The sequence below is a fragment of the Electrona antarctica genome (genome assembly GCF_951216825.1).
Source record: "Electrona antarctica genome assembly, chromosome: 20".
NCBI classification, from domain to species: Eukaryota; Metazoa; Chordata; class Actinopteri; order Myctophiformes; family Myctophidae; genus Electrona; species Electrona antarctica.
This window is the reverse complement of record NC_136801.1, coordinates 28,541,926-28,554,808: the sequence shown is the minus strand read 5'-3', so window position 1 is coordinate 28,554,808 and position 12,883 is coordinate 28,541,926. Positions and strand designations below refer to the sequence as shown.

The 12,883-nt window shown below is 45.8% G+C and overlaps 2 protein-coding genes across 4 annotated transcripts in view; both read left to right on the top strand.

Annotated features, from left to right (window-relative positions):
• LOC306913460 (collagen alpha-1(XV) chain-like) overlaps positions 1–2,981 on the top strand; it is a 91,547-nt gene extending 88,566 nt beyond the window's left edge. For all 3 annotated transcript variants that reach the window (XM_079490122.1, XM_079490123.1, XM_079490124.1), the window contains one exon: positions 283–2,981. In XM_079490122.1, coding sequence (XP_079346248.1) covers positions 283–484 — 202 coding nt within the window. In that variant the 3' untranslated portion in view covers positions 485–2,981. The remainder of the gene's footprint in view (positions 1–282) is intronic.
• Positions 2,982–3,859: 878 nt separating this feature from the next.
• Positions 3,860–11,946, top strand: LOC306912952 (E3 ubiquitin-protein ligase MSL2-like). The gene is made up of 3 exons (XM_079489431.1): positions 3,860–5,711; positions 7,674–9,172; positions 9,997–11,946. The coding sequence occupies exons 1-3, from the start codon at positions 5,279–5,281 to the stop codon at positions 10,306–10,308; spliced, it is 2,244 nt and encodes a 747-aa protein (XP_079345557.1). The 5' UTR covers positions 3,860–5,278; the 3' UTR covers positions 10,309–11,946.
• Positions 11,947–12,883: the final 937 nt, after the last annotated feature.

Below are 12,883 nucleotides of genomic sequence, written 5' to 3'. Positions count from 1 at the left end.
TATTTGTACATCGTTTGTTTTCGTCATATATATATATATATATATATATATATATATATAATATATATATATATATATATATAGAGAGAGAGAGAGAGAGAGAGAGAGAGAGAGAGAAAGTTAAAGGAATTATCAGACAAAAAAACCCTGCTTGGTTCTGAATGTCTATTTCGGTATATTTCCAGTTAATTGCCCAGCCCTACTGTCTACCTACCCACGTGTCCATCCATCTACTCCTCTATGGTGACATTGACCTTGTGTTTTCTCCATGCACTTGACCAGGCCCCATAAGACCATGTGGCATGGCTCCAGCAGCAGAGGTCTACGCCTGTTGGACCGCCACTGTGAGGCGTGGAGGAACGACCACGTGTCCATCACGGGCCTGGCGTCCAGCCTCACCACCGGACAACTCCTGGGCCAACAGACGCGCAGCTGTTCCAACCAGTTCATCGTCCTCTGTATCGAAACCCATAAAAACTTGTAGGAAACACCCACGGCCCCCCAGAACTAGAAAAAAAGAACAACAACACAGAAACACTGTTCCGTTTCTGCTATACACTATTGGTTCTCAACATAAAGTCTGGGGACCACCAGGGGTCCAAATAGACCCTTACAGGTCTGTAACTTGTAGATAAACAGGCACTGATAATTTCTTCAGTGTAGATTGGGGTTTGAGCATAGTTAAGTTGATTCTTTGCTTTTTTAGTTTCAAGGACCCCAGTTTGATATGCATTAATTAGGCCACGGAACCCCATTTTATACCTTTTTTTTCTTCTCTGGGACGCTAATCTACACTGTGAAATCCTTAGTGTTAATTTAACTCTTGAGAGTTACAGACACGCAAGGGTCCATTTGGACCGCTGGGCGGGCCCCAGACCAAAAGTCGAGAATCACTGCTCTACACAGTCAAAAAAAGCTGTGATCGCGTCCTGTATGTTTCAAAAAGGTCAAAAGTCAAAGCTAAGGTTTAGCTTTTATATGAACAGAATGTACTTTCACATACAGTACTACGGAACTGTTAAAAAAAATGTCAGGATGCATTCTCACCCCCCTTGTGTCAAAAGGGTGAGGGGTTTGGGACAGAATTTGACTATGCCTCACGGGTCTCAAGTCCGCTTCTGACAGGGTGCCCGCCGCCTCACCAACCTATTGCGGGTTGAGAGTGAGAACAGCTCTTCCGCATTCCATTGTGGGCGGAGTGTTTGTGGGACAATGAAAAAAATGGCACACGACGGGGAGATCCCTGTCTCATTCAACGGGTGATGACGCATGGTCAGATTTTGCAACAATTTGTCACTATATAGTATGACTTGAGAGTGAGAATATGTTGGGAGTGGGACACAATACTTTGAACTTGTCTGAATGTTACTCCTCTTTCACTGTGTAGGGCAGCTATGAGGCTTTGATATAAATCACTTGGGAAAGGTGTAAATATACATCGTGCTGATTCAAGACCAAGACTCAATGTTCTTTGAAAGGATATGTCATTCCATGTTCATTTCATGTTGCCCAATGCTTTTTCAGCTGCACTAGTGGTTCTCAACTCTGGGCTTGCAAACTAAACTACAACCATACTAATACATTTTCATTTTTAAATGAAAACAAACTAGTGTAGGCGTGGACTAAGAATACTTTAGTCTTCTGTTCTACAAAGTATTTCAATTAGTTCATTGTTCAGAACATGTCAAAGCAGACTGGTTGTAGTTTTTACCATTCTACTTTGTTCTAAATTACACCAGTACATATTAACCATGGATTTTGAAACGTTTTAAATGTTTTATTGTATGAATTGCCTGTGTGGTTCAGAAATTGTGGAAAGTGTGTTGATGTGTGTGATTTGTGGAGATTATCTTGTTGAAAACAAAAAGTTAATATAAACATAAGCTTTTGTTTGTCACAGAGCTTAATTTCTTAATTTATCCAAACCCCAATGCAAAAATGCATCTGTGGTGGGAACCCATTGTGGGAATAGCTGCCGAGTTGGTCTACAAAAACATGTCTTGTCTGCAAGCACTCTGTTAAGGCCAATTAATGCTTTGAGTGACAAGTTTTGAGTGACGTGTCTCACTACGTTCTGAGATTTGAGGATTCATACTGTCGACACGCCGACAGCCTCCCAACAAAATGCAAACAAGAAGGAATTGAATGTGGTCTCGCTCATCTCTGTGGTAGCTGAGCTTACCTTTTCTTCACTGTGTCCTCTGCGACTCACTCCCTTCACGCGACATGTTGTTCGACACTTGTTGCTCAAAGCATAATTTGGCTTATGGGAAAGCATAAAAACTCCTGGGTCCTGGGTGGCTGGGTCCCCAAGGATTAGAGTTGAGAACCACTGAGCAGATGTCAAAGGACTGTTGTGATCCAACTCTGAAGGATGACATACATTTTGTTTACAGGTTGTCTTTAAGTGTTTTCTTACAATTACTTCAAATTTCAGAGGACATTTTATCCAGGGCCAATTTTACACCCCCTCCATCCAACAATGGAACAGCCAGACAACCAGTATTGCTACCAAAGTAATTTTGATGCACTGTATTTCTGTTTTTGTTTATTGTTCAATTTCTTTAGTTTTTGTGTTTTCATACATCTAATAATGTCACACCTTAGCAGTACTCAGTAGACTATTTAATTTAAATTCAATGATTTATTTATACCATGACCGCACATAACATGAAATCAGAAGATTAAAATTAAGAATGTAATTTATCATGTGTTGTTTTGTCAATGTGACTGTTAATTTTCTTTTTCTATTCCACTTTTTGAGTCTTGATATGTCTGTTTATAATGTTTTTTTTGTAAGATGTGTAAGGAATTATTTTGAGGAAATGTTTAGAAGCAGTCAAAACTACATTCTAAGTGTACAGACACAAAACAAAAACAAAAAAATGTTCATACATTTTAACATTTTCTAAGGCAGAACAGAGAGCATATGTTTTGTATAAATATCGGTGCTTTGTTGAATAAAGTTTTCTTTTCATAAACTCTTGGTTGTGTTTACTTATCAATACAGCCACGTTTACATTTGGGATGAAATAAAGATGGATAGGCTATTTTTGGTGTACCCAAACACACATGCCCAAGCACTACTAGAGGGCAAAAATAATTAAACAAATTGTCAGCGGTGGAATTAGTCAGATTTTTTTAGTAGCTAGTAACTAGCTACTGTATTAAAAATGTTACTTGAGAGCAATACCAAGTCAAAGTAGCCTACTTAAATGTCTTTCCAAAAGAAAAAGTTTTTGAAAAATAACACAAATAGCCATTCTAAAAGCTCACAATGCATCATGTTGTGAGCTTGTGTTTAGCTTTTGTGGTACGAAGACTGAAGTGAACACGCTCACCTGTTTCGTTCTTTATTTTTTTATTGTACAAATTGAAACGTGGTGTAACCTGCCTGAACCTGTGTTTTATCATGGCTACATTGGCTAGTATTATGACAGATGAGATCATGAATAAGCTCTTGTAGCCTCAGCATCCAGACTTTTATTTTCATTCGCATTCGGCTCAAAAAATAACTTGTATAAAGCTTAAATTCCATGATAAAATGATCCCATTATTCCAAACGACCACACTGGAAATAAGCTCTCTGGCTTTTTTGTGTGTTTTAAACTTTTAGACAGATATCTATGTAAGCCTACAAAATAAATAATAGCTTATGTTATTCATTTTTCAGTCAATTAATCAATCAATTAAACCACTCTCTAATGCCATCTGTCACCAGCACAATATTCTCTCTCATACACACACGCGCGCGCGCACGCACACACACGCACCCACGCACAGGGTGTTACATGTCAACCGGCCTGGGCTATTTTAGAGATGGGAGATGGCCATATAGCCGGGAGTGGGAGTCGGGAGACTCGGGACACATGGTGATGTGGGTAAATTATGAATCAGTGTAGATATATATTTTAGTTTATTAATGTTTTTCAATACTACTTTAATTTCGTTTTCGTAGGATTAGGGCTAAAGTATTCAACTTTTAAATGGACCGCTTTGTATGTGTTCTCGCGAGATTGCGGCCCAACAGCGCCCCCTCCAGAAAACAACCGGAGATGTTCAAATTACTCCTCGGCTAGCCCATAGCAAGGTACACAAACAAAATGTAATCTCCATATTGCTTCCCTTCTCCTAATAACTGACTGGAGCTCTACCAGATGCTGTGTGAGAGGACTTGGTTTCAGCTGCATTTGCTTTATTTCTGCGCCAATCCAGCGGTTGGAAGACTAACGGCTCATTCCTACAGTGGATAGGGGCCTGTATTTTTTTAGTTGGCGGTGTTCTCAGGCGCTCGGAGCGGCTGCTGCTGTCACTACAGCCCCGGTGCTCAGTTCGGCGGATGTATTTTTCCCCGACCGAACGGGCACAACGGCACAAAACGGCAAAGTCGTTCTTATTTCTCGGATAAGCTGCGTTTTAGTCGTCGTTCGTCCCCACCGGACGCTCTTCCTGCGTCGGATCCCTGCGATAAAGGGCCCCGGTGCGGTCCGAAGGGGCCTGTGCTGTTTTTGTTTTCGCAGTCGGAGGAGGAGGAGGAGGAGGAGGGGAAGCCAGCCGCCATGAATCTGTGTGAACAATAACACAATCTGAAGCCTGGCTGGCCGCCTCTGGCCCGGACAGAGGGGGAGCAGTGCACCAGGGCTACGGCGGTGCCAGAATGCACGGTGGTGGTGGCGACTGTGGTTCAATGAAGCCTGCTGCTGGTGCTGGGCCATCCTCCTCCTAACCGTTAACAGACAAGACACGACCACCACCACACTACACCATGCATGTGGATGATGGTGCGGTGAACAGCGCACTGTGGACAGCGCCAATACAACAAGCCCGTCTGAATTTCGCTGCTGCGACCCAGAAATAGTAACGGCAATAGTAATTAAGTATAATAGTAACGGGCGGCCGCCGGAGGAAAGCGCTCCTCCACAACACACCACACCATGCAGCATGGTCTAACCATGTTAAGTAAAACGACAGTGCCAGCGATGAGCAAACCCTCTTGGATCTATTAACTTCTATGCATCCGATCGAGGAGCTCCCGCCTTCATGTTTGCACTTGCAGCCTGCCATTCTGTACATCTTTGATTGTTTTTATTTGTTACGGTATTATTGTATATTATTTTATTTATTCAACGCCAATGTGAGAGACGCAATGAGGATGGATCGGTTGTGATCTATCTAATAACAACAAGACAGCTTAATAACCACCACCACCACACGGATGTTAATATGCATGTGGATTTTACGGTCATGGGAATGAAGCTGTCCGCCGGCTCCCATATATATGCGACCCCCCTCATCACCTGCGTTCATTCCAAGGGCCACGACAACAACAACGCACTCATCGCCCAATTTCTCCCCGGCGGACACTAGTCACCACACACACACACACACACACACACACAGACTTCACAGGAGCAGCAGTGGCAGCGGCTCTCCTGCTCCCTCCCACCCACCCACCACAGAAGCGCCGGTGTGTACAGTGTTTGTTCAGTCAGTGTGCCGTGATTTCGTTATTGGTTTTGTATTTTTCCACCACCCACCCGGGCCCGGCCACCGACCCCCCTGGACGGACATGAACCCGGTGAATGCGACCTCTCTGTACGTGTCGGCCAGCCGCTCGGTGCTCCAGTGCGACCCCAGAGACCCCCGGGCGCTGGCGGAGCTCTGCAAACTGCTGCCCTTCTTCAGACAGTCGCTGTCATGCCTTGTGTGTGGTGAGTGTCTTATTTATCATGCCATTATAGTCGGGGGTTAAAACAAACATCTTTATTTCTTTCTCTCGATCTCTCTCTCAATTCAATTATCTATCTATCTATCTATCTATCTATCTATCTATCTATCTATCTATCTATCTATCTATCTATCTATCTATCTATCTCACATCACAATTCACAAATGCAGCTTTCAGAGACGGCACAGTAAGGGGGTGTGTCCCCCTTGCTGTGCAGAACGTTATACCAATACACACAGGAGTTCTCATGAGTAAAGAATGCCTTTATGTTGTATGTTTTTTTTCTATAACTTACAATTCATGATAATATTAACGAATATATCTGATGACAAAAAAATGATACTTGATGTTGAACTTCAGCATCAAGTACCAACCATCGCTTTTTGTTTGTTTGACATTTAGAATTGAATTGTGTTAACGTGACGTAACTTCAACCGTTGAAGTGATGTCACCTTACACTATTTCTAAATGTCATTGGTTACTCTTTGACTGACAAAGTAGCAGTACTGGGACATTTACAGTACAGTCCTTGAACATAACGAATAATAAACCCAGGTCCCTCTTCTTAGAGTAGGTAGCCTACTGGCGCAGACCGTTTTGTTTTTTCCACCATTCCTGCAGTAAAAACAAACGGCAAGGATGTGGATGTTGTTTACATGGTGTTAGAGAACTGGTAAATATGCATGTTGTTTTGAATGTTTTAGCACAGTGGTGTAGTCAGTGGTTCTAAGGCATTTTTAATTTCATTTTCAAGGGCCCCCATAACGAGTGTACAAATGAGTTGCAGTAATGTAAGGGTCCATTTGGAACCTACTCAAGGAACCCTGAGGGTCCTTGGCTTGGGTCCCACTTTTAGAACCACTGCTGTAGTTGGTACTGTTGTGTGTGTGCATTGTTATGAAAGTATGCTGTCAGTATTTCCTAAAACATCCCTTACCACTGACAGACGCTCTGTTAAAACTGACACTGTGTGTGTGTGTGTGTGTGTGTGTGGGGGGGGGTTGCTTTTGCTTATGAATGGACTTTCATGTCATCATCTCGTCCATCTGCAGCTGCTCTTCTTGGCGACGAGCGTTGCTAAGGAAGCTCTGCTCAAAGGGCGGTTGTCTTCCCTCTGTCAAGTTAACGAGACTTGTCTGTTTGAATGAGCACTCACATACACACGGAGGTAGCAGGTGAATTTTGGTTGCGGCCATTATAGCAACTGTAATGCTATCTGGCATCTAAGTTGCAATACCACCCCTTGACAGCCCATGATTCATTGTAACTGAAAGGTCCTATCTGATTTAACTACGCTAAACTCACTGCAGCTGTATGGAAAGTGTGGGTTACCCTCTTTGTATCTGTCAAGTCTTTGTTTTATTAAAATCCACCATAGACATTATGAGCTACTTCCTGTCAATAAATTCCGTACGGGTGATTATTTTTCTTTCTGTGCTGGTCTGCTGGAGTTTGGAAGCGCTTGTTGGAAATCACTCAACACCTGTTTTGAACTTGTGTTACACCTGTTTTGAAATTGCACATAATGCAGGAGGAAGCAGGATGTTGCGTTATTGAAAACGAGCGCTTCCAAACTCTGAACACTTATAATCACCTACACTCTGTGTGTGTGTGTGTGTGTGTGTGTGTGTGTGTGTGTGTGTGTGTGTGTGTGGGTGTGGGTGGGTGTGGGTGTGGGTGTGGGTGTGGTGGTGGTGGTGGTCGTGTAATCCGTCTTCGTTCCTGTGAAGTGTATAATGCATCTTCTGTTTACAAATCCTCTTGGTTTTCTCTCCTTGACTCCCTGCCTTTCCACACATCCCTCTCCCGTCCTCCCACGCGTCCTTGTGTCTCTCACATCTGTCCTTCAATCACTCTCTCTCTCTCTTCTCACCTTTTGCTCGCCACATTCCTATCCCTCCTTGTCTACCATGTCCCCCCTCCTCTCCTCCCCCTCCCCATGCAGGTAACCTGCTCCAGGACCCCATTGCCCCCACAGACTCGTCCTGCCAGCACTACGTATGCCGCGGGTGCAAAGGCAAGAGGATGCAGCTGAAGCCGTCGTGCAGCTGGTGTAAGGATTATTCCCGCTTCCAGGAGAACCGCCAGCTGTCGCTGCTGGTCCACTGCTACAGGAAGCTGTGTCTGTACATCGCCCAGTCGCCCCTCGCGCCGCACATAGCGGGCGCGGCGGGCGACTCGCCGGACCTTCAGGCCATCCTCGACGAGGGCCTGACGCTGGCCGAGAGCGAGCAGGACGCGGAGGAGGAGGAGGCCGTGGACTCGTCGGACGGCGGTGCAGCCTCCTCCTTCGTCTCCTACGAGGTCCGGCCGGCGGAGGTGGCGGCTCCGCCGGCCGTCGTCGTCGTCGAGGTCAAGGTGGAGGACAGTCCAAGCCGGGTGGTGGCGGGCGTGAACGGGCTGCACGACTGCAACGGGCTGGCGGAATCGGACACGCTGCAGCCGATCGCCATAGAAACGGGAGGCGGCGGAGGGGTTTTGAAGTCGGAGGTCTTTGAGGACCAGGTGCCGGTGTGCGTGAGTGTCACGGCCGGCGGCGACGACGCGGGTCTCTGTGAAATCACTGCGTTCGGGGAAGAGCTCAAGCACAGCGGGGGGTCGTTGCTGCTGAGCGTGGAGGAGGTGCTCAGGACACTGGAGACCACTGACCCGGACCCCCACCCCGGTCCCCAGCGGGACTACAACCCCGCCGCCTCCGTACCTCACGCCAGCCTCAACGGCCCCCACTGCCCGTTGGGTCCCGACTCCTCCCGCCACACGCCCTCGCTCCCGCCGGAGAACAGCCCCCGCCCGCTGCAGCCCCAGCCCCACCCCCACCCCCAGCCCTCGCTGCAGCCTCCTCCCCAGCCCTCCACCGTCGTCCCCCGCGCCCCGTCTCGCTGCCACCGCAAGCGCTCGCGCTCGGAGAGCGACAGCGAGAAGGTGCAGCCGCTCCCCATCGCCAGCCTCCTGCGTGGCGGCCCTCCCCCGCCTCCGCTCGGTGCCAACAACAACTCCCCCCACCACCACCTCCTCCACCACCACCACCATCACCACCACCTCGGTCTGGCTGCCGCCAAACGGGAGCCCAAATTCCCTTCCCCAGGGGCCGTCGCGCCGCCCCACCACCCACACCTGGCCCCCGTGCCCAACGGAGGCCCTCCCAAGGTGGGTAAGACTGTGCTGGTGTCCAGCAAAGGACTGAAAAAGGCGGTGGAACACCACGGCGGGCAGAAGAAGGCCTACACCAAGGCCAGGCAGGGCGTGCCAAAACCCCGCGCCCAGCCGCATGCCCGTATGCCCCCTCACCCCCACTCTCATCCTCTGTCCCATCCGCCCAGTCCCTCCAAGCCGCTGTACAAAAAGCCCGTTGAGAAGAAGGGCTGCAAGTGTGGCCGAGCCACCCAGAACCCCTCCGTTTTGACCTGTAGGGGTCAGCGATGTCCCTGCTACTCCAACCGCAAGGTGAGAAACCAGGGCAGCCGCAGGCAGTAGTGGAAAGTAATGTATTACTTTACTAGTAATTCACTAGTTCTTTCTTTATTTGGATCCACATTAGCTGCCACCAAAGTAGCAGCTACTATCCCTGGGGTCCACAACAAACATAACAATCCATAATCACATATAACACAATATAAAGTCCAGTACTAGTACTGTACTACTTTTACTTTTATTTGAGTAAAAAAATCTGCGTACTTGGGCCAGCAGGTGCTAGTTGTCTGTCTTACATTACAGCACCTCATGGTTACATTTACTTCTGACTTGGTTGGAATGTCGCTGACGCTCTCATGTGGTGTAGAATATACTTCACTTTCTAGTTTAGAGTCACAGTTAGATAAGAATAAAAGCTGAGATGAGAGGTACGAGACCTTCACTTCATAATTATTGGCTAGATTTATCAACATGTTTATTTTGCTATTATTTTTACCTTTTTTAATTGTGGTTCATTTGAGGAAAATTGTTGTCAGTGTAGTATATCACTGATGCCGGGCGGAAAGTCCAAAACCATAAAAAACAATTATATATATTATATTATTTATAGTGAAAATAGCTAATCTACAAACTGACAATGTAGATCAGCTATTTTCAGTACTTTTGTGAGACACTATTGTGCGATGAAGTAGGCAGGGCATTAAAGAGGTTTCTGCCCGACAGCAACAATATCCAGTAATTCAACGTCTAGAATAACATTTTGGAGAATTATGATGGTTCTCTCTCTTTAGTGTTATTACATTACGAATGTGACGTTTACAACATTATTCATATTTCACAATGCTGTCGTTCCCCAGGCATGTTTGGACTGCATTTGTCGAGGGTGTCAGAACTCCTACATGGCCAACGGGGAGAAGAAACTGGAAGCGTTTGCGGTTCCAGAGAAGGCCCTGGAGCAGACCAGACTAACGCTGGGCATCAACCTCACCAGTATCACCGCGGCGGCCCTGCGCAGCCCGGCCACCAGCGCCCCCGGTGGCAACGCACTCATCAACGTGGCCGCGGCGGGAACGGCGGCCCCCGCGGTGACGGCCGCCGCCTTCATCTCCGGGGCGGGACACGACAGTAGGGCCTTTGACGATTCGCTGGAGATGCGGTTTGGCTGTTGACGCCCGGCCCACCTTTTTGTTTTGGTTGGTTTTGACACGCACATTCCCCACCCCCCATTCCCTCCCCAGGTGGGCGTGGCGTCCAATCGGAGCCACAACGAAGGGCCCGCCGCTGCAGGGGGGGTGGGGGGTGGCGAGGCCAGAATAAGGCAGCTACAGTGACGGGCGACAGTGAGGGCCAATCAGCTCTTAGGCTGAGGAAAAAGCCCGCCCATCTGTTACCTGGAACTGCACCATGCTTGTGGTCTTACGGAGTGATGCAGGGTGGACAGACAGTCGGCAGAAGAAAGGAAAGAGACAGGAGTAAAACACAGAGAGAGAGAAAGAAAGACATATTATGTAGCATTACTGTATGTTCCCAGATGTCACTTCAGCTGCGTTAAGACAAGGTGTGTAGGGGTGTGTGTGTGTGTGTGTGTGTGTGTGTGTGTGTGTGTGTGTGTGTGTGTGTGTGTGTGTGTGTGTGTGTGTGTGTGTGTGTGTGTGTGTGTGTGTGTGTGTGTGTGTGTGTGTGTGTGTGTGTGTGTGTGTGTGTGTGTGTGTGTGTGTGTGTGTGTGTACGCGAGTGCGAACGGGGGCATTGTTTCTGGTTTGGACTTTGGACACGAACATTGTTGTTATAGCAGGAATGGAGACATCATCATTAGAGGCTGGTTGTGTAATTTATATAATAAAAACATAGTTTTTTTTGTAAACAGACATAAATTTCCATTTAAGAAGACATTTTATAAGTTACATGTGACAGAAGAAGGGGGTGAAAACCGGGTGAACTCCCGGCTCAACCAGACTTTTACAAAAGAGAAACGAGGCATACAGATTGGTTAATGGCACAATACAAAGTAATATGAAGTCGGACAGTGATTCCTGGCCACTGATTAAATACAAACATGACAGGCATGTGTCAAAGCTATCAAATTTCCTGTGTTCATAATGGTCTGTACTTAACTGCGGCTATGATGAGATGCTGTCAAATGATTATTTATTATAATTCTGGAGATATGGCGCAACCAATTGTAGCAAGCTGTCAGTAATCATCTACGTCCTCTCGGTGGAGGCTCCTCACTGGCAGGTGAGTCAGAAGGAAACGACAGCAGTGACAACACAAATGTGTGTGTGGGAAGGAATCAATTGGCTTAACGACTTAAGAAAAAGTACTGTTTTTCTCACTTATCTTTGCACATACGAGCACAGTCTCATAAATGCAGTTAATTTTCTGCCTCGTTCTTTTGTCAAATAACCTGGTTTATTCGGGGTCCCGTCGCCTCCCTCTCACCATCCGTTCTGACTTCTTCTGGAAGATTCACAACCGCTGCTAATTTACAAGCAGAAAAAGGACTTCAAGGATGCGGAGCGCTCCTTGTTTTGCGTAAGTTACATTAAATGCAGTATTTATTAGATGTCACCTGACTGCGGTCGCCCCGTGGGTGTCTCTGCTTGTGGCTTGGACCGGCCCACCACCATGATGGATCTCTTTCATGACTGTCAACTATCTGTCAGTCTGACACTTCCTGTCTAAATTATGTTGCTGTCTGTCTAGTGTTAGTTTTCTGTTTTTTTGTTTTTTTTCTCCCTTGGGGCATTTAAATATCTGTAATATAACTGTAACATATTTCCACAAAAAATGAAAATTCAAAACAAAACAAAGCTATCTTGTGTTGACTATTTATTCTTAACTTGTTTTAACATTAGTTTGAAGTTATTTCGCTTTTATTACCTTTTACAGCCACTAGAGGGCATCACAAGGCTGATAATAATGCCTTGAAAATGTGCATTTTGTCTATAATGTGTAGAATATCTGCTTTTTATACACATAGTCCAGACCAAAAAAGAACATTCTAAAGACAAAAAAATATTATGTAAATCCTTCTGTATCAACATCAGTATTTGAAGTGTTTTTGTTACTGTTCTTTGGCATTATTGGGAAGCAAATTGTTGCTGTCGGGTGGAAACCTCATTATGTCCAAAACTCGTACTTTTCAGGATTCAAATATAAATAGATGTACAAGTTAAAAACGCATCGCATGGTGAAACGTTTTGAGCTTGTAGGTTGGCCCCGGGAGTAGTAATTATGGAGGTTTTCTGTCCGACAGAAACTAAATATGAATGCAAAAGTCTACATAACTATAAATGCTGACAATGTGGGCTCTTTGATCTAGGTTGAACCTTCCCACAATGCTTTACTAATGTTTTTTCTCTCCTGTCATGGCATTGTTTTAATAACTGATCTCAATATTGACCCATAATAGGTTTTGCCATAATCATGCAGTCTATAACGACAATGGCACATACGATCTTTAAAAATATGATATAGGCTACAGTAGTAGTATTTTATTTGACCTCTTATTTAAGCTATTTTATACCATTTTGGAATCGAAATGGGGAACCGCTAGGATCCGGAATCGGTACCGGACTCCTAACAAGTTACAACGATACCCACCCCTAGTCATGAGTGACTGACTCATCGGTTCCCAGCTCATCCCAAAGGAAAGACTTCCCATCAACATAATATACCACACAAATTATGAGCAAACTATAATTCTGAATTCTGGTTGCTTTACAGAGCCACATCAGGGCA